This window comes from Oncorhynchus kisutch, linkage group LG11, assembly GCF_002021735.2.
Source record: "Oncorhynchus kisutch isolate 150728-3 linkage group LG11, Okis_V2, whole genome shotgun sequence".
In the NCBI taxonomy this organism is placed as follows: domain Eukaryota; kingdom Metazoa; phylum Chordata; class Actinopteri; order Salmoniformes; family Salmonidae; genus Oncorhynchus; species Oncorhynchus kisutch.
This window is the reverse complement of record NC_034184.2, coordinates 78,493,794-78,516,293: the sequence shown is the minus strand read 5'-3', so window position 1 is coordinate 78,516,293 and position 22,500 is coordinate 78,493,794. Positions and strand designations below refer to the sequence as shown.

The 22,500-nt window shown below is 44.9% G+C and overlaps 1 protein-coding gene across 1 annotated transcript in view; it reads left to right on the top strand.

Annotated features, from left to right (window-relative positions):
* Nucleotides 1-22,500, top strand: part of LOC109900120 (catenin delta-2) — a 591,443-nt gene that overhangs the window by 178,607 nt on the left and 390,336 nt on the right. The window contains exon 3 of the mRNA XM_031835028.1: nt 4,301-4,416. Within this exon, the coding sequence (XP_031690888.1) occupies nt 4,301-4,416 (116 nt within the window). The remainder of the gene's footprint in view (nt 1-4,300; nt 4,417-22,500) is intronic.

Sequence of the window (22,500 nt, the reverse complement as noted above, 5' to 3'; positions counted from 1 at the left end):
TGGTGAAGAGAGGGTAGACAAGGAAGCAGAGGAGGGGATTGGTGAGAGGAGATGAGAGGAGGAGAGGGCTATGAGCTGGGGTGTACTGGGTGCATGTGTTGGGGTGGGGGGAAAATAAGGGATTTGGGGTGTGGTGGGATTTCAGATTGTGTCAGGGGATCAACTCATTCAGCACCTCAAATGGCTTTCAAAAATCAATCTTATACATACACACACACACACACAATTTACACACACACACACTTTACACACAGAGGTGCACACACACACATACACACACACACACACTGCACACACGGACTCCACACACACACACACACTTTACACACAGAGGTTCACACACACACACACACACACTTTACACACAGAGGTGCACACACACACATACACACACACACACACTTTACACACAGAGGTGCACACACACACACACACACACACACACACACACACACACACACACACACACACACACACACACACACACACACACACACACTTTACACACACACACACACACTTTACACACAGACACACTGCACACACGGACTCCACACACACACACACACACACAAACCCATTCATAGGTGTGGAGATCAGTGCACTATCGATCTGCTTCTGCCTGGCTGTGATTAAACCAAACACACACAGGTTTCCAGTGTGAACCTCATCAGATTTAGTTCTAGCTGATGGCGTTGGAGACTGATATGGAGGACTGCCAATACAACCCTGTATTACAGACTATTGTAAAATAGACACAAATTGCTTATTGGAAATTTGTGACAGGCACATGAAAAAGTACATTTTTGTGTGCAGTTCATGATTTTGTATAGAGTGATCACAGATAAAGACAGTAGGTTACTTAAGACAGAATTTATAGGAGGGAGGTTGGTCGGGGAGGTTGGTCGGGGAGGTTGGTCGGGGAGGGTGGTCGGGGAGGTTGGTCGGGGAGGTTGGTCGGGGAGTTTGGTCGGGGAGGGTGGTCGGGGAGGTTGGTCGGGGAGGTTGGTCGGGGAGGTTGGTCGGGGAGGGTGGTCGGGGAGGTTGGTCGGGGAGGGTGGTCGGGGAGGTTGGTCGGGGAGGTTGGTCGGGGAGGGTGGTCGGGGAGGTTGGTCGGGGAGGTTGGTCGGGGTGGTTGGTCGGGGAGGTTGGTCGGGGAGGTTGGTCAGGGAGGGTGGTCAGGGAGGTTGGTCAGGGAGGTTGGTCGGGGAGGTTGGTCGGGGAGGTTGGTCGGGGAGGTTGGTCGGGGAGGGTGGTCGGGGAGGTTGGTCGGGGAGGTTGGTCGGGGAGGTTGGTCGGGGAGGGTGGTCGGGGAGGTTGGTCGGGGAGGGTGGTCGGGGAGGTTGGTCGGGGAGGTTGGTCAGGGAGGGTGGTCGGGGAGGTTGGTCGGGGAGGTTGGTCGGGGAGGTTGGTCGGGGTGGTTGGTCGGGGAGGTTGGTCGGGGAGGTTGGTCAGGGAGGGTGGTCAGGGAGGTTGGTCAGGGAGGTTGGTCGGGGAGGTTGGTCAGGGAGGGTGCGAAAGTCTAGCAACCCAGAGGTTGTGTGTAAAAATCTCATCACGGACAACTTTAGCATTTTAGCTAATAGCAACTTTGTAATAATAGCAACTTTGTCGTGGAAATTTCCTCTATTTACCAAATCATGGGAGCAAACCACAACACAAGTCAGAGTTAGTTATCAAAGTCCATCTTTAATTTTATCAGCTCTATCACAATCCGGTGACTCTCAGGTAATTCAGTGTCTCTCAATGAATTCTCTGAGAGCCCCTTCCACATTGCAATAGCATTTTGACTTTCAACAGTTCAGTATCTCTAATGAAAAGTTAAGAGTCCCAACACAATGGCAAATGGGATCCTTTATAGCAAAGATACACAGGATAAGACAGCATCGGCATAATTCATTGTTCAGCTTTGTCTCCTCTCTCAACCTCAGAACCATAAACCAATCCTCCATATCAACAGGCATATATCAAATTGTCATTTAGATACAACCAATTCTAAATACAACCAATTCTGGACAAGATCACACAGACACACTGACTGGCACACAGACATTGTGGAGCAAAATATATGTTTACACATGATGACACTTTGACCTCTCCCCTCTCTGCGGCCCAAGCAACTTAGTCTTGACATAGAACAGATAACTGCAACCTCGCTACAGTATTATACAAAAATACCATTCTGATGAGAAGTAACTTACACACATTTGATGAATATAAAACATCTTACATATTTTACCAACAAATTCTGAATCTTCCACGACAAACTACTTACTACTTTTCAGCTACTTTGCAACTACTAAACATATTAGCTAACCCTAACCTTAACCATTTAACAACTTAGCTAGCATGTTGCCTAACATTAACCCTTAACCCCTAAACCTAACCTTTACCCCCTAACCCTAACCTTAACCATTTAACAACTTAGCTAGCATGTTGCCTAACATTAACCCTTAACCCCTAAACCTAACCTTTACCCCCTAGCCCTAACCTTAACCATTTAACAACTTAGCTAGCATGTTGCCTAACATTAACCCTTAACCCCTAAACCTAACCTTTACCCCCTAACCCTAACCTTAACCATTTAACAACTTAGCTAGCATGTTGCCTAACATTAACCCTTAACCCCTAAACCTAACCTTTACCCCCTAACCCTAACCTTAACCATTTAACAACTTAGCTAGCATGTTGCCTAACATTAACCCTTAACCCCTAAACCTAACCTTTACCCCCTAGCCCTAACCTTAACCATTTAACAACTTAGCTTGCATGTTGCCTAACATTAACCCTTAACCCCTAAACCTAACCTTTACCCCCTAACCCTAACCGTAACCATTTAACAACTTAGCTAGCATGTTGCCTAACATTAACCCTTAACCCCTAAACCTAACCTTTACCCCCTAGCCCTAACCTTAACCATTTAACAACTTAGCTAGCATGTTGCCTAACATTAACCCTTAACCCCTAAACCTAACCTTTACCCCCTAACCCTAACCGTAACCATTTAACAACTTAGCTAGCATGTTGCCTAACATTAACCCTTAACCCCTAAACCTAACCTTTACCCCCTAACCCTAACCTTAACCATTTAACAACTTAGCTAGCATGTTGCCTAACATTAACCCTTAATCCCTAAACCTAACCTTTACCCCCTAACCCTAACCTTAACCATTTAACAACTTAGCTAGCATGTTGCCTAACATTAACCCTTAACCCCTAAACCTAACCTTTACCCCCTAACCCTAACCTTAACCCCTAGCCTAGCTAACATTAGCCACCTACCTAGCCTAGCTAATGTTAGCCTCATCAAATTATAATTTGTTTAAAGTACACAAATGCGTTGTGACTAAAAATGTGTAATACACACACAAAAAGTTCGTGTTGTGGTCTTGAATTTCGAATAAGTAATCTGTGTTTTATTTCACAATAAGCTTTACTATTATGTTATGCCATTGAGTCACTTAAAGACCTAATGCATCAGCTGCTGCAACCCATACGTACACCAGCCAGAACGCTCAAGATTGGACGTCTGTCCATGTCCTAAGGACGCTGGGAAATGCCTTTCGAATCGACCACTGGGGGGCAACAGTGAGCGCTTTTACCATCAAGTAGGCTTGGGTTTTGCTGGGGCGTTGTCGGTGGGAGAGGCAGATGGGTGTAATCACATGACTCTGGATCCAAAGGTCACATGACTCTGGATCCAAAGGTCACATGACTCTGGATCCAAAGGTCACATGTTAAATAAAGGTTCAATTCAATTCTATTTTATAAAAGTTCAATCACAGTTGTTTTTAACTTTTTTGTTTTTAACTCTAATTCAAAACCTTAACCATTCAGAATGAGGGCCTAAACTTATTGTTTTAACCCTATCCAAAACCTTAACCATTCAGAATGAGGGCCTAAACTTATTGTTTTAACCCTATCCAAAACCTTAACCATTCAGAATGAGGGCCTAAACTTATTGTTTTAACCCTATCCAAAACCTTAACCATTCAGAATGAGTGTCTACACTTTTAGCCGTATCAAAAACATTAACCCTTAACTTAAAAACACTTTGAAATTTGACGTTTGCATCAACTACGGAATTTGACGTTTGGAGAAACGTGGATAAACGTCAACGAATTTGTAAAATTGGTAAAAACAGGAGATCGTGTTGCACACACATGTAATTCTTCCTGTGAAGATCTTCACAGGAGAAAAACAGTTACATTGTTGAGACAGACCTGCAAGCTGTGTGTTCGTGTTGTGCTGCATGCTGGATCTGTGTGTTCATTTGTGTCTATCTATCTTTCTCTTGAAGGAGTTGCAGTTTGAGAGGCTGACCCGTGAGCTGGAGGCAGAGAGACAGATTGTAGCTACCCAGCTGGAGAGATGCAAACTGGGCTCTGAGACCGGTGGAAGTATGAGCAGCATCAGGTAACACACCTGTGTGTGTGCGCGTGTGTGTGCACGTGTGTGTGTGTGTGTTGTGTGTATAGAATGGCCATCTAGCTCCCAGGGTGGAACTCTCTTCATAGGCATTCTCTCAGGGGGGAAAATGTATCTGTGACACCCTCTGACGCTATCTGCACACCTTGAAATGAACTGATATGTGTGTGTGTGTGTGTGTGTGTGTGTATGTGAGAGGGGGATGTGTGTGTGTGTGTGTGAGTGAGGGGGAAGTGTGATGTGTGTGTGTGTGTGTGTGTGTGTGTGTGTGTGTGTGTGTGTGTGTGTATGTGAGAGGGGGATGTGTGTGTGTGTGTGTGTGTGTGTGTGTGTGTGTGTGTGTGTGTGTGTGTGTGTGTGTGTGTGTGTGTGTGTGTGTGTGTGTGTGTGTGTGTGTGTGTGTGTGTGTGTGTGTGTGTGTGTGAGGGGGAAGTGTGATGTGTGTGTGTGTGAGGGGGAAGTGTGATGTGTGTGTGTGTAAGTGCGTGACCAGGCTAACTGTCGTCACGGGGGAAATACTCAAATATTCGCGTGTTAATTAGAATGGCCCTAGATTGTCCAAAAACCGTTAAATTATGTTTGGCAATTATGAGTCTGACCTTGGGGTGCAAAAAGTGCCAGCAGACAACGGAGAAAGAGCACTTCATGGAAAGAGAGGAGAGGATGATGAAGGAAAGAGATATGGAGAGAGGCGGAGGCAAAAGAGAGGAGAGGATGTCAGCATCTGACTAGCGTGTTAATTCATTAGCTTCTGTATGATAACAATGATAACAGCTTTGAGAGAGAGACCGTGGAGCAGAGCGGAACTGAATTTAGACAGTGTGTGTGTCTCTCTCTGTGTGTGTGTGTGTGTGTGTGTGTGTGTGTGTGTGTGTGTGTGTGTGTGTGTGTGTGTGTGTGTGTGTGTGTGTGTGTGTGTGTGTGTGTGTGTGTGTGTGTGTGTGTGTGTGTGTGGCAGTCTATCTCTGCCTGGTAGACAATGGTGATAATGATGCAGGTTACATTATTTAGAGATGGAGTGAGATGGCAGTCGTTATACTCTTCTGAATGTCAGCAGGAGAGTGTGTGTGTGTGTGTTTGTGTGTGTGTGTGTGGCTGAGTTCAGATTTCATCAAGCTGTTCATAGTTCATCATGCTGTTCATAGTTCATCATGCTGAGTACATAGTTCATCATGCTGAGTACATAGTTCATCATGCTGAGTACATAGTTCATCAAGCTGAGTACATAGTTCATCATGCTGAGTCATGCTGAGTTAGGATCTTAGCATTATGAACTATGAACTCAGCATGAGAACTATGAACTCAGCACGATGAACTATGAACTCAGCATTTTGAACTCAGCCTGATGAACTATGAACTCAGCATGAGTACTATGAACTCAGCCTGATGAACTATGATCTAAGCATAATGAATTGTGGACTCAGCAACATGATCTGAGCATGATGAACTATGAACTCAGCATGATGAACTATGAACTCAGCATTATGAACTCAGCCTGATGAACTATGAACTCAGCATGAGTACTATGAACTCAGCCTGATGAACTATGATCTAAACATAATGAATTGTGGTCTCAGCAACATGATCTGAGCATGATGAACTATGAACTCAGCATTATGAACTCAGCACTATAAACTATGAACTCAGCATTATGAACTATGAACTCAGCATTATGAACTATGAACTCAGCATTATGAACTATGACCTCAGCATTATGAACTCAGCATTATGAACTATCAACTCAGCATTATGAACTCAGCATGATGAACTATGAACTCAGCATTATGTACTCAGCATTATGAGCTCAGCATTATAAAATATGAACTCAGCATTATGAACTATGAACTCGGCATTATGAACTCAACATTATGAACTATGAACTCAGCATTATGAACTCAACATTATGAACTATGAACTCGGCATTATGAACTCAACATTATGAACTATGAACTCAGCATTATGAACTATGAACTCAGCATTATGAACTTAGCATTATGAACTCAGCATGATGAACTCAGCATTATGAACTATGAACTCAACATTATGAACTCAGCATTATGAACTCAGCATGATGAACTCAGCATTATGAACTATGAACTCAGCATTATGAGCTCAGCATTATAAAATATGAACTCAGCATTATGAACTCAGCATTATGAACTATGAACTCAGCATTATGAACTATGAACTCAGCATTGTGAACTATGAACTCAGCATTATGAACTATGAACTCAGCATTGTGAACTATGAACTCAGCATTATGATCTATGAACTCAGCATTATGAACTATGAACTCAGCATTATGAACTATGAACTCAGCATTGTGAACTATGAACTCAGTATTATGAACTATGAACTCAGTATTATGAACTATGAACTCAGCATTATGAACTCAGCATTATGAACTCAGCATTATGAACTCAGCATTATGAACTCAACATTATGAACTCAGCATTATGAACTATGAACTCAACATTATGAACTCAGCATTATGAACTCAGCATTATAAACTATGAACTCAACATTATGAACTCAGCATTATGAACTCAGCATTATGAACTATGAACTCAGCATTATGAACTCAGCATTATGAACTATGAACTCGGCATTATGAACTCAGCATTATGCACTATGAACTCAGGATTATGAACTCAACATTATGAACTCAGCATTATGAACTTAGCATTATGAACTCAGCATTATGAACTCAGCATTATGAACTATGAACTCAGCATTATGAACTCAGCATTATGAACTCGGCATTATGAACTATGAACTCAGCATTATGAACTCAGCATTATGAACTCAGCATGATGAACTCAGCATTATGAACTATGAACTCAGCATTATGAACTCAGCATTATGAACTCAGCATTATGAACTATGAACTTAGCATTATGAACTCAGCAATATTAACTTAGCATTATGAACTCAGCATTATGAACTCAGCATTGTGAACTATGAACTCAGCATTATGAACTCAGCATTATGAACTCAGCATTATGAACTCAACATTATGAACTCAGCATTATGAACTATGAACTCAACATTATGAACTCAGCATTATGAACTCAGCATTATAAACTATGAACTCAACATTATGAACTCAGCATTATGAACTCAGCATTATGAACTATGAACTCGGCATTATGAACTCAGCATTATGAACTATGAACTCGGCATTATGAACTCAGCATTATGCACTTAGCATTATGAACTCAGGATTATGAACTCAACATTATGAACTCAGCATTATGAACTTAGCATTATGAACTCAGCATTATGAACTCAGCATTATGAACTCAGCATTATGAACTCAGCATGATGAACTCAGCATGATGAACTCAGCATTATGAACTATGAACTCAGCATTATGAACTCAGCATTATGAACTCAGCATTATGAACTATGAACTCAGCATTATGAACTCAGCATTATGAACTCAGCATTGTGAACTATGAACTCAGCATTATGAACTCAGCATTATGAACTTAGCATTATGAACTCAGCATTATGAACTTAGCATTATGAACTCAGCATTATGAACTATGAACTCAGCATTATGAATTCAGCATTATGAACTCAGCATGATGAACTATGAACTCAGCATTATGTACTCAGCATTATGAGCTCAGCATTATAAAATATGAACTCGGCATTATGAACTCAGCATTATGAACTCAGCATTATGAGCTCAGCATTATGAGCTCAGCATTATAAAATATGAACTCGGCATTATGAACTCGGCATTATGAACTCAGCATGATGAACTATGAACTCAGCATTATGAACTATGAACTCAGCATTGTGAACTATGAACTCAGCATTATGAACTATGAACTCAGTATTATGAACTATGAACTCAGCATTATGAACTCAGCATTATGAACTCAACATTATGAACTCAGCATTATGAACTATGAACTCAACATTATGAACTCAGCATGATGATCTATGAACTCAGCATGATGATCTATGAACTCAGCATGATGATCTATAAACTCAGCATTATGAACTATGAACTCAGAATTATGAACTCAGCATTATGAACTATGAACTCAGAATTATGAACTATGAACTCAGCCTGATGAACTGTGAACTCAGCCTGATGAACTCAGCCTGATGAACTATGATCTCAGCCGGATGAACTGTGAACTCAGCATCATGAACTCAGCCTGATGAACTCAGCAGGAGCTCCATTCTGCTGTTATTCTCATGTTGAACACTGACACAGGACTGCCCTAGCTCTATTGCCTGTATATGTGTGCGTGCGTGTGTGTGTGTGATGTCTCGCTGGCGTGTCTGCTCATATGACGCTTGGCAGCTGGTATTGTGTGAGTGACTGGGGTCTTTTTATAGATACAGGCCAGGCTTTATATCCCAGCCAACTCAATATCTCAGTGTGGATATTCACAGATGTAATGGTTGGGTGTGGCTGATCAGACATTCATCTTTATTCACAGAGACTTTTTCCAGACTGCTTCCCAAATGGCAACCTTTTCCAAACAAAGTGCAATAATTTGGACCAGCCTCATATGGCTCTGATTAAAAGGAGTGAATAGGTGCCCAGTCATCATTCAGTCAGAAACCCTCTCACAGACAGGCCAGGGACACAAACATCTAAATGACTGAAACACCTTGTATTTGTAATGCTAGTAGAAATCATGTTGGACATACGCATATGACCACTGTGTGTGTATGTTTTGCATACGTCTGTGTGTGTGTGTGTGTTCTGGAGGTGCCACCCTGCCTCTCCTCAGGAGTGTTCCGCTCCATAAAACCGTTCAGGCATCTCCACAGACGCCACTCTGGGCTGAGGACCCTGGCCATCCATCTGTGGCGAGACACACCCAGGGTGCTAGTGAGTAACATATGTTCTCTCAGCAAGTGCTCAGCACACTTCGGATCAGTAATGGCAGTTACCAGTAACACACACACACACACACACACACACACACACACACACACACACACACACACACACACACACACACACACACACACACACACACACACACACACACACACACACACACACACACACACACACACACACACACACACACACACACACATGCTGGGGCTCAGACCCCAGTATCTAAGTGTTAAAGTGGAGCCTTGAGAGACAACATTCACTAAAAGGTGTCAGTAGGTTACCCTGCCAGGCAGGCAGGCAGTCTCCCTCTCTCTCTCTCTCTCTCTCTCTCTCACTCTCTCTCACTCTGTCTCTCTCTCGTTCTCTTTCGCTCTATATCTCTCCCCCATCCTCCCTTCCCTTCCAGCTAGCATTACAGTCACCCAGGCCAGAGCTGATATGTGCTCTGTGTCAATACAACGTTGAAAGGCTACAGGAAGTAGACTCAAACTGTTGAAAGGCTACAGGAAGTAGACTCAAACTGTTGACAGGCTACAGGAAGTAGACTCAAACTGTTGACAGGCTACAGGAAGCAGACTCAAACTGTTGACAGGCTACAGGAAGTAGACTCAAACTGTTGACAGGCTACAGGAAGCAGACTCAAACTGTTGACTGGCTTCAGGAAGCAGACTGAACCTCAGAATGGAGTTACATTTGGTGGTTTCTATAAGCTACTCAAGCTACTAAAGAGTGGATAATACATCTCTATAGGCTTTATGTTGTGAGGAGCTGTAGCATCTACTGGCATTTCCTACCAGAAATAATGTCTCAACCAATATCTTTCAACCATTTGTTTCATAGGCTCTAGGAAAGACTGATCAAATTGTCATATCACTCTGCATCCTCCCGTTACTCGTCCTATAGTGCTGGGTAGGAGGTGATGGATGATACTGGGTGATGAGTGATGCTTCAAAACCACAGTTCAACAGGAATAACAACTCAATTACTTCACTGGATCTGGCAGAAGTTGAAGAGTGATGAGAGAGAGAGAAAGATAGGGAAGGAGAGAGGATAGAGAGAGACAGGGAGAGCGAGGGAGAGAGAGAGAGAAAGAAAGATAGGGAAGGAGAGAGGATAGAGAGAGACAGGGAGAGCGAGGGAGAGAGAGAGAGAAAGAAAGATAGGGAAGGAGAGAGGATAGAGAGAGACAGGGAGAGTGAGAGAGAGAGAGAGGGGGAGAGAGGGAGAGAGAGATGGATCATGGCTATGCCAGGTGTATATCATATCAGTAGATATAACAACTAGTGTTTTGGCCGAGCAGGAAATTACCCTGTGGTTAATATGCAAATGAGAGGGAAGTGTAGGAAACATGGGAGCAAAACAAACAACCCTAAGTGAGTGTTTTATTGTGTTTAAGAGAATTGTTAGCGTCTGATGAGAAGAAAGGTGTAGGTATTAATGGAGAGAATAAGATCAGGCCAAAGTAGGGAGGGAGAGAGGGACGGAGGGAGAGAGGGACGGAGGGAGAGAGGGACAGAGGGAGGGAGAGAGGGACAGAGGGAGGGAGAGGGAATGAGGGATGGACGGAGGGGCAGAGTGGGGGAGAGAGGGACGGAGGGAGAGAGGGATGGAGGGAGAGAGGGATGGAGATAGGGGGGGATGGAGGGAGAGAGGGACGGAGGGAGGGAGAGAGGGACGGAGGGAGGGAGAGAGGGACGGAGGGAGAGAGGAATGGAGGGAGAGAGGGAATGAGGGATGGACGGAGGGAGAGAGAGGGAATGAGGGATGGATGGAGGGAGAGAGGGATGGACAGAGGGAGAGAGGGAATGAGGGATGGATGGAGGGAGAGAGAGAGGGAATGAGGGATGGATGGAGGGAGAGAGGGATGGACGGAGGGAGAGAGGGAATGAGGGATGGACGGAGGGAAAAGAGCGGCCTAATAAATTGCTTTCGTTATCATGAGTCAGCCACGGAATAGTTCAGGTTCATTGATTTATCTCTTTTAATTTTTACCATTCGTTCTTTCTCTCCATCTCCCATCTCTCTCTCTCTGCCTCTCTTTCTCTCTCCCTCGCCCACACAACACACACTATTTCTCCCTACCTCTCTTTCTTTCTCCTCTCTGTCTCTCCCTTCCTCAATGCCTCTGCTTGTACATGTGTGTGAATAGTATAGTAAAATCTTCATTACCAACTTTATAAACCTGCAGTGATTGGTGTGTGTGTGTGTGTGTGTGTGTGTGTGTGTGTGTGTGTGTGTGTGTGTGGGTGTGGGTGTGTGTGTGTGTGTACACTGAAGGCCAGTAGGATTGATTAGATATTGTATCAAATCAGAGAAGCCAGTATGTTCCATCTCACTCGAGAGATTTCGACCTATATGTTGATTCATGATCCTATGTGCTGTATGGATTACAGTAGGCCTACTGTCAAGAAAAGCACGTACTTACTTACACACACACACACACACACACACACACACACACACACACACACACACACACACACACACACATACACACACACACAGAATGGTGTCAGACCACCTACACACATATCCCATCACACACACTTTCAAGTTTTAAATGCAGAACTTAAAGTGCGGCTGAACTCCCCGATTCCGCTTGTGCTTTTCTGCTGCTCATAAAGAAAAACAAGAGTTGCGTCTAGGGGGTGTGGGTCGATGTGGCTGTGTTCTTTTCCCTATATTGTACCTTAGTGGTTATTGTTGTTTGTCTGTCTTCAATCACGGTAGCAACATTTAATTTAAAAATAGATAAAGGTCAAGATAAATCAAGAAGTCTGTCATTGATTTTGCTGTTTTTCCCGAGGTCTTAAGTCTTAAGGGCCTGAGGTGACCGACCTCCTAGTAAACCCCTTACACTGTCACAGGGCCATCCACACACCAAGGACAATAATAATAAACTATACTTAACTGTAAAACACATTTATTTAACCTTTATTTAATTAGGCCAGTCAATTAAGAACACATTCTTATTTAGAATGAGGGCCTTACCAAGAGGCAGAATGGCTCCCTTGGGGAGGGGTGTAAAAATACAAATGTATGAGCTTCCACACTAGAGCTTATCATTGTACAGTAGGCTACACCTGTCAATCAACTGATCAATGCATTCTACTGCACGCTGTGTACAACATTCTACTGCACACTTTATACAACATTATACTGCACGCTGTGTACAACATTCTACTGCACACTGTATACAACATTCTACTGCACGCTGTATACAACATTCTACTGCACACTGTATACAACATTCTACTGCACGCTGTATACAACATTCTACTGCACGCTGTATACAACATTCTACTGCACGCTGTATACAACATTCTACTGCACGCTGTATACAACATTCTACTGCACGCTCTATGCAACCTTCTACTGCACGCTGTGTACAACATTTGCACACTATTCAATGCTTTCGGGATGTTTTCATTGTCACAGTGACAAGTAATAGTAAAAGTCCATGTAATGAGTATTATATAGAAACTCCTATTTAACTGTATAGCAATACAAGTACAAATGCAATTTGGCCAGCGCATATTTTTGCCAGCATGTTAATTTTTGCATGCCTCGTTGTCGTTAATCAAGGCTTTTGCATGCCTCGTTGTCATTATTCAAGGCTTTTGCATGTCTCGTTGTCATTATTCAAGGCTTTTGCATGTCTCGTTGTCGTGAATTAAGGCTTTTGCATGCCTCGTTGTCGTTAATCAAGGCTTTTGCATGCCTCGTTGTCATTATTCAAGGCTTTTGCATGTCTCGTTGTCGTGAATTAAGGCTTTTGCATGCCTCGTCATTAATCAAGGCTTTGGCATGCCTCGTTGTCGTTAATCAAGGCTTTTGCATGCCTCGTTGTCGTTAATCAAGGCTTTGGCAAGTCATTTCCATTTTTATAACGGCCTCGTTTGGAATCTTATCAATGTGTCACCACCATCCAATGATCATTCTCCCAAGTCATCCTATAGTTCATGTGAACAGCAGTATGCCCACACATGCCCAGTTATTCAGGCAGGTTTACCGTGCTCTCTGCCTCCTCTCCTTGCCGAGCAGCCTCGCACACCTAGAACCAATCGAAAACATTTTTGATTGGTCGTCAACCTTTTAATCATCACAGGGGACTTCACTGGAAATCAAACTTTTTAAAATAGTTGTCGTTATCATTATCAAACCAAAAAATGTAGTGAAAGTTTATTGGGCGTTTACACAGTTTAGGAGATGTTATTGCAGTGAAATACTTGTGTTAGTGGCTCTGAACATTGCAGCTAAAATGTCAAACAAGTACACAAATAATAATAATCAAAAGAACTAAATTGTTCTAGGTGTGGACGGCCCTTAAGTCACGCAATTTACATCTAGCTGGTGTTTGTTGCAGTACTTCTCAAGTTAAACAATGTGCAGGATAACTATAGTCAGTGCACTCTAGAGAGAATTGAGCTGCTGCTGCTGCTGGCTGTGCTCAGGACTGATTCCTGAGAACATGTCTACAAGTTCATCAGCAAGCTGTCAAACTGTGGTAAAGGAAGCACAAGCTACACTCTTTATCAGGGTCCAAAATCACAAGCTGGCTAGCTATGTTCTATCTCTGTGTCTGTCCATGAAGCCCGCGGGTGGGGACCATGCCGTTTTGTTTTTCCAACTCTCTCACTATCTATTACCAGAGTGTGTGTTTGTCTGGCAGTGTTTCATAGTGAATCGTGTTACAAAACAGTTTGCGGTGGGACACAACATGCTTTGCGAAATGAGTTTAGAATTTTGGCATCGTGCCAATTGTCATTTTGCCCCAAACAGACTGGTCACTATCAAACACATCAGCATGTGGCCACTCAGTAAAGTGTTCTTTCAATATAACCTTGGCAACGTCATGTTGTGTTATGTAAACAAATCCGAGGCGAGGTGTAACGGGCAGGTCTGTCTCAGCTAGGTGTCATTATAGATTCTGAACTCAATTTCAAATCACACATTAGGAATGTGACCAAAACAGCTTTTTACCACCTGAGGAGCATTGTCAAGGTGCTGCCATTTCTCTCTCACAGAGACTCATCCATGCTTTTATTACAAGCAGGCTTGACTACTGTAATACTCTCCTCCCTGATCTACCCAAGAAAGCCATTGGTCAACTGCAAAACATACAGAATGCTGCAGCACATGTACTGACCAAGACCAGACACGTTACACCGGTTTAAAGTTTCTGCACTGACTGCCTGTGAGTTTTAGAATTCATTTGAAGATTCTTCTATTGGTTTGTAAATCAATCCACGATTGTGCACCACAATACATATCAGACATACTTTTAAGTTATGTACATACCCAGTAGTTCCCTGAGGTCCTCTGGTACTGGCCTTTTAACTATCCCAAAGCCCAGTACCAAGAGGCATGGAGAGACAGCCTTTAGTTATTATGACCCCAGTCTCTGGAACAGCCTGCCAGAGAACCTGAGGGGGGCCAAGAGGCATGGAGAGACAGGCTTTAATTATTATGACCCCAGTCTCTGGAACAGCCTGCCAGAGAACCTGAGGGGGGCCAAGAGACATGGAGAGACAGCCTTTAGTTATTATGCCCCCATCCTCTGGAATAACCTGCCAGAGAACCTGAGGGGGGCCAAGAGGCATGGAGAGACAGCCTTTAGTTATTATGACCCCAGCCTCTGGAATAACCTGCCAGAGAACCTGAGGGGGACCAAGAGGCATGGAGAGACAGCCTTTAGTTATTATGCCCCCATCCTCTGGAATAACCTGCCAGAGAACCTGAGGGGGGCCAAGAGGCATGGGGAGGCAGCCTTTAGTTATTATGACCCCAGGCTCTGGAATAACCTGCCAGAGAACCTGAGGGGGGCCAAGAGGCATGGGGAGGCAGCCTTTAGTTATTATGACCCCAGGCTCTGGAATAACCTGCCAGAGAACCTGAGGGGGGCCAAGAGGCATGGGGAGGCAGCCTTTAGTTATTATGACCCCAGGCTCTGGAATAACCTGCCAGAGAACCTGAGGGGGGCCAAGAGGCATGGAGAGACAGCCTTTAGTTATTATGCCCCCAGCCTCTGGAACAGCCAGAGAACCTGAGGGGGGCCGACACTGTGGACATTTTTAAAAGAGATCTTAAAACACACCTTTTGAGCTTTGCTTTTCCGTTTTTTTTTTAATCTTTCAGTTTTTATTGTTATTCTTTAGTTTTTGATACTCTCATGTTTGTTGTGTAGTACATCTTTTTATTTTCCCTTATTTCTTTATTCATGTGTTTTCCTGTGCGTTGAATTCATATCTGAAATGTGCTATACAAATAAAGCCTGATTTGACTGTCTGGAGGTGATTGGATAGAACTCAACCCGCACCGCTGTTTCTCCGTGCATGACAGATCTCCACAGGTGTTACCATTCTGTACTTGTGGGTTGAAATCAAAACAAAACTGTTAAATAACCACAGATCTAGGAACTTAACTGCTTAGCTAAATCTCGCAAATCTCAGTTTGGAAGATACTGACTTTATCACCAAAATGATGCTATTTACACTTTGTAGTAAAGTTTTACACTACAATCAATATTTCCGGACTAATATCGATGTAACATCAGCTGCTTTCAACTAGGGAAGTTAGTTTTAAATTCAGCTGCCTTTTAAAGCTTTCTATAGCTGTTTTCAACTAGGGAAGTTAGTTTTAAATTCAGCTGCCTTTTAAAGCTTTCTATAGCTGTTTTCAACTAGGAAGTTAGTTTTAAATTCAGCTGCCTTTTAAAGCTTTCTATAGCTGTTTTCAACTAGGAAGTTAGTTTTAAATTCAGCTGCCTTTTAAAGCTTTCTATAGCTGTTTTCAACTAGGAAGTTAGTTTTAAATTCAGCTGCCTTTTAAAGCTTTCTATAGCTGTTTTCAGTGAGTAAAAGCCTTAATAAATATGTTACTGCTGCTTACCATGCAAGACACGCTCTGCTCTCTGGAGAGACTGGCAACACTGGGATTTATTCACACACTTTCTCAGCCTTAGTTGAGCACAGAACCGACTTCTCTCTCTACACAAGGGTAGACCGGTAGAATGGTAGACCGGTAGAATGGTAGACTGGTAGACTGGTAGACCGGTAGAATGGTAGACTGGTAGAATGGTAGACCGGTAGAATGGTAGACTGGTAGACTGGTAGACCGGTAGAATGGTAGACTGGTAGACTGGTAGACCGGTAGAATGGTAGACTGGTAGACCGGTAGAATGGTAGACTGGTAGACTGGTAGACCGGTAGAATGGTAGACTGGTAGAATGGTAGACCGGTAGAATGGTAGACTGGTAGACTGGTAGACTGGTAGACTGGTAAACTGGTAGAATGGTAGACTGGTAGAATGGTAGACTGGTAGACCGGTAGAATGGTAGACTGGTAGAATGGTAGACTGGTAGAATGGTAGACTGGTAGACCGGTAGAATGGTAGACTGGTAGAATGGTAGACTGGTAGACTGGTAGAATGGTAGACTGGTAGACTGGTAGAATGGTAGACTGGTAGACTGGTAGAATGGTAGACTGGTAGACTGGTAGACCGGTAGAATGGTAGAATTGTAGACTGGTAGAATGGTAGACTGGTAGAATGGTAGACCGGTAGAATGGTAGACCGGTAGAATGGTAGACTGGTAGAATGGTAGACCGGTAGAATGGTAGAATGGTAGACTGGTAGAATGGTAGACCGGTAGAATGGTAGAATGGTAGACTGGTAGAATGGTAGACTGGTAGAATGGTAGACCGGTAGAATGGTAGACCGGTAGAATGGTAGACCGGTATAATGGTGACCCGGTAGAATGGTAGACTGGTAGAATGGTAGACCGGTAGACTGGTAGACAGGTAGAATGTAGACCGATAGAATGGTAGACCGGTAGAATGGTAGACCGGTAGAATGGTAGACCGGTAGAATGGTAGACTTGTAGAATGGTAGACTGGTAGAATGGTAGACTGGTAGAATGATTAGGGCCGATAGAGACTCACTGATGAGGGCCGATACAGTCTCACTGATGAGGGCCGATAGAGACTCACTGATGAGGGCCGATACAGACTCACTGATGAGGGCCGATAGAGACTCACTGATGAGGGCCGATACAGACTCACTGATGAGGGCCGATAGAGACTCACTGATGAGGGCCGATACAGACTCACTGATGAGGGCCGATAGAGACTCACTGATGAGGGCCGATACAGAGTCACTGATGAGGGCCGATACAGACTCACTGATGAGGGCCGATACAGACTAGTAGTACAGACATATTAGAGTCATCATTACTATACTATTGCAATTACTTACTCTAGCATTCCTCCCGCTCTCCATCTCTCTCCCCTTTACTCCCTCTATCTCCCCTTTACTCCCTCTCTCCATCTCTCTCCCCTCTCCTCCCTCCCTGCATCTCTCTCCCCTCTCCTCCCTCCATCTATCTTCCCTCTCCTCCTTCTCTTCATCTCTCTCCTCTCTCTCCCTCCATCTCTCTACCCTCTCCTCCCTCTCTACATCTCCCTCCCTCCCTCCCTCCCTCCCTCCCTCCCTCCCTCCCTCCCTCTATCTCTCTCCCCTCTCCATCTCTCTCCCCTCTTCCTCCCTCCCTCCCTCCATCTCTCTCTCCTTCCTCCCTACATTAGGGGCTGATCTAACGACCCGGTTAGATTATTTTAGTTGAAATGCCGTTACTCAGCAATGTGATCTGTCTGATACACCTGTGGTAAAAGCCCCTACACACACACACACACATCACACCTACACCTACACACACCACATCCACACACACCACACACACACACACATAACACCCAACCACACATACACACCCACACCACACCCACAAACACATCACACCCACACCCACACACACACCAAACCCACACCACACACACACACACACACACACACACACACATAACACCCAACCACACACACACACACACACACACACACACACACACACACACACACACACACACACACATACACACACAAACACACACACACACACACACACATAACGCCCAACCACACATACACACCCACACCACACCCACAAACACAAACACATCACACCCACACCCACACCACACACACCCACATCAAACACTCCACATCCACACACACCACACACACACACCACACACACACATAACGCCCAACCACACATACACCCACACCACACACACAAACACAAACACATCACACCCACACATACACCAAACCCACACCACACACACACATATCACCCAACCACACACACACCCACACCACACACACACAAACACATCACACACACACCAAACCCACACCACACACCACACATACACCCACACACACACACACACACATCACCCCCCCCCCCCCACACACACATCACACACACACACAATCACACCCACACCAAACACACATCACACCACACCCGCACACATACGCACACACACCACCCCCACACAACACACTCACATGCACAAACAGGAAAAAGCAGTTCATCCCACACATTTTCTGAACCTGAAAATAACCAGAAGGCTAATGGTGTAATGGATCCCTCAATTATAGAGAGGGGTGGAGGAGAGATGAGGTAGACGAAGGGAGGGAGTGAGGGAGGGAGGGAGGGAGGGAGGGAGGGAGGGAGGGAGGGAGGGAGGGAGGGAGGGAGGGAGGGAGGGAGGGAGGGAGGGGAGAGAGTTGGAGAGAGGGAGGAGAGAGAGGAGAGAGGGAGGGAGGAGAGACAGATGGAGATCGGGAGGTGAATGGAGATAGATGGAGAGAGGGAGGGAGGGAGGGAGGGAGGGAGGGAGGGAGGGAGGGAGGGAGGGAGGGAGGGAGGGAGGGAGGGAGGGAGGGAGGGAGGGAGGGAGGGGAGAGAGTTGGAGAGAGGGAGGAGAGAGAGGAGAGAGGGAGGGAGGAGAGACAGATGGAGATCGGGAGGTGAATGGAGATAGATGGAGAGAGGGAGGGAGGAGAGGGGAATTGATGGAGGGAGAGAAGAGAGGGGGGGAGAGGGGAGAGAGATGGAAGAGATGGAGCGAGGGGAGAGAGATGGAAAGAGGGAGGATAATGGAGATAGATGGAGAGAGGGAAGAGAGGGAAGAGAGGGAAGAGATGGAGAGAGGGAGGAGATGGGAGCGAGATGGAGAGAGGGAGGAGAGGGGAGATCGATGGAGAGATGGAGGGAGGAGAGGGGAGAGAGATGGAGAGAAGGAGGGAAGAGAATAGAGATATATGGAGAGAGGGAAGATAATAGTGATAGAGGGAGGGAGGGAGGGTGGGAGTGAGGGAGGGAGTGAGGGAGGGAGTGTGGGAGTGAGGGAGTGCGGGAGGGAGGGAGGGCGTGAGGGAGGGAGTGCGGGAGTGAGGGAGGGAGTGCGGGAGTGAGGGAGAGAGGGAGTGAGGGAGGGAGTGTGGGAGTGAGGGAGGGAGTGAGGGAGTGAGGGAGGGAGTGAGGGAGGGAGTGTGGGAGTGAGGGAGTGCGGGAGGGAGGGCGTGAGGGAGGGAGTGCGGGAGTGAGGGAGGGAGTGCGGGAGTGAGGGAGGGAGGGATCGAGGGAGGAGAGTGGAGATAAATGGAGGAGAGGGGAGAGAGATGGAGAGGGGAGAGAGATTGAGAGAGTTAGGAGATGGGTGAGCATTGGAGAGGGGAGAGAACTAGAGGGAGAGAGGAGATGGGAGAGAGATGGAGAGGGGAGAGAAATGGAGAGGGGAGAGAGATGGGAGAGAGATGGAGGGAGACAGTTTATCCCATTTGATATTTAGCGGGTCTCGGCCTAATTCTGCTCTGCATGTATTATTTGGTGTTTAACGTTGTATACGTGTACATTTTTGCAGAATGCTGCATGTGGAGTCTCAATTTCATGTTTGTCCAATTTGGTGAATTCTTGGTTGGTGAGCAGACCCCAGACCTCAGAACCATGAAGGGCAATGGGTATTTTACTGATTCCATTATTTTTAGTCAGATCCTAATTGGGATGTAAAATTGTATCTTCCTTTTGATGGCATATAAGGCCTTTCTTGCCTTGTCTCTCAGATCGTTCACAGCTTTGTGGAAGTTACCTGTGGCGCTGAAGTTTAGGGCCACGGTTGTGTATCGTTTTTTTGTATGTTCTAGGGAAATGGTCAGTACTGTTAATATAACCGTGTGCTTATGCAGATTTTCAGTGAATGTATGTAAAACAGGAAGTTCATCTTCAGGAGAATTATCAGCAACAAAAGAGTGAACGAATTTCCACGTATGCAAATGCAGCTTATCTTTCCCAAACACCCGATAGTGGCACAAACTAGATAAGGCCTGGCCGCACGATGCCAGGGAGGGAGGGAGATGAAGGAAGAGTGGGAGAGAGAGAGAAGAGAGGAAGAAAGAGAGCAGCAGCCAGAGCCAGAGAGGAGTGACTGCTGTGTCGATCTGTTTATGAGGTTTAGAAGGTTGATACTATAAAATCATCTAGATTATAACCACAGTTTGGCTGCAGGCTGAGCAGAACAGTCAAACTGCTGAAGAGCCAGCCAGCTAGCCTGACAGATAGATATTCCCAGACAGATGGACAGATGGGCTGGCTGTATACCTAGTCCAGATGATCTGCGGCTAACGAGGCATTAGACAAAGTTAAAGAAACATGAGCTAAAGATTTCATTGTGTGTGTGTGTGTGTGTGTGTGTGTGTGTGTGTGTGTGTGTGTGTGTGTGTGTGTGTGTGTGTGTGTGTGTGTGTGTGTGTGTGAGACTTTGCTTTGAACGCCCACTAGAGCAGAAATGGCCTTTTTTTCAGCTGAAAGACAATGACCATAGCTTAACCATGACGTTGCACAAGGATCTAAGTAAATGTTCTTTGTCAAAGTCTGATGTATTTGGGTTTGAAGTGGGAAATCCGATGTGGCACCTTTTCAGTGTACCCTATGACGGGTGAATACTCTTAACCCTACATTCCTTTTCAGGACTTGGTTTCATTTGAATGTTTTTACCACCTGCAAAGTTCTTCCTCTCCGCGAGTCGCGACTGAGCTGAGTAACACTGTTTAATAAAACTGCGTTGTCTGAGACGGAGAGATTTTCGCCATAGCACTTGGCCGCCTGAGCCATATTTTTTGCACCTCGTCTTTTTAAACCAGCAAATGATCACAATCCATTGGATAACTTGTCAAGTTTCAATTATTTTTGAGCTAGTCTGTATTTTTTTTTTAAATATATAAATAAATATATTTTCTAAACGGTACAATTTGAGTATTATGATTGACCGTCACTCCAAGATGAATGGTTTTGACCATTTGACCGACTGCTTTGATTGGTGCAGCTAGAAACCAGTCTCTATCCTATAATGAACATATTTTGTGCTGTTGTTACATTTGAATTGGTGTTTTGTTTTGTGTCGGATGCTCTCAACATGTTGTTACATATCTTTTACGGCATGCATCATGAGAGGAGTCGTTTCACTAGGCTATCCATATTACCAAACCTTTCAACAGCTAGGCTATCCATATTACCAAAACCTTTCAACAGCTAGGCTATCCATATTACCAAACCTTTCAACAGCTAGGCTATCCATATTACCAAATCGTTCAACAGCTAGGCTATCCATATTACCAAATCGTTCAACAGCTAGTTCATATTACCTGAGATTCATCTTATTCTTTCTGCGTGGCCGCAATTTATGGAAATGACAAAACTTTGTATATAACAATTGATGGCAGTCAAAGATAATGGTTTCCCCTATCCATCTGGTTTCCCATATCCATCTGGTTTCCCCTATCCATCTGGTTTCCCATATCCATCTGGTTTCCCCTGTCCATCTGGTTTCCCCTGTCCATCTGGTTTCCCCTGTCCATCTGGTTTCCCTGTCCATCTGGTTTCCCCTATCCATCTGGTTTCCCCTGTCCATCTGGTTTCCCCTATCCATCTGGTTTCCCCTGTCCATCTGGTTTCCCCTATCCATCTGGTTTCCCCTATCCATCTGGTTTCCCCTGTCCATCTGGTTTCCCCTATCCATCTGGTTTCCCCTGTCCATCTGGTTTCCCCTATCCATCTGGTTTCCCCTATCCATCTGTGGTGAAGTTTTCCCTAAATGCTTATGACAAATCCAGCTCCAGAACCAGCCATAACCTAGCCAGCTCTCTAACCTTTTGGAATGATACAACAGATAACATTAGCTAGCTAGATATGTTTAGCATGCTAGCTAGCAACATTGCCAGTCGTCAGTGCCCTACAGTGCCTTATTTCTCCACGCCACGTGAGCTTGAGGGTTGAAGCTGTTAAGGAGCCT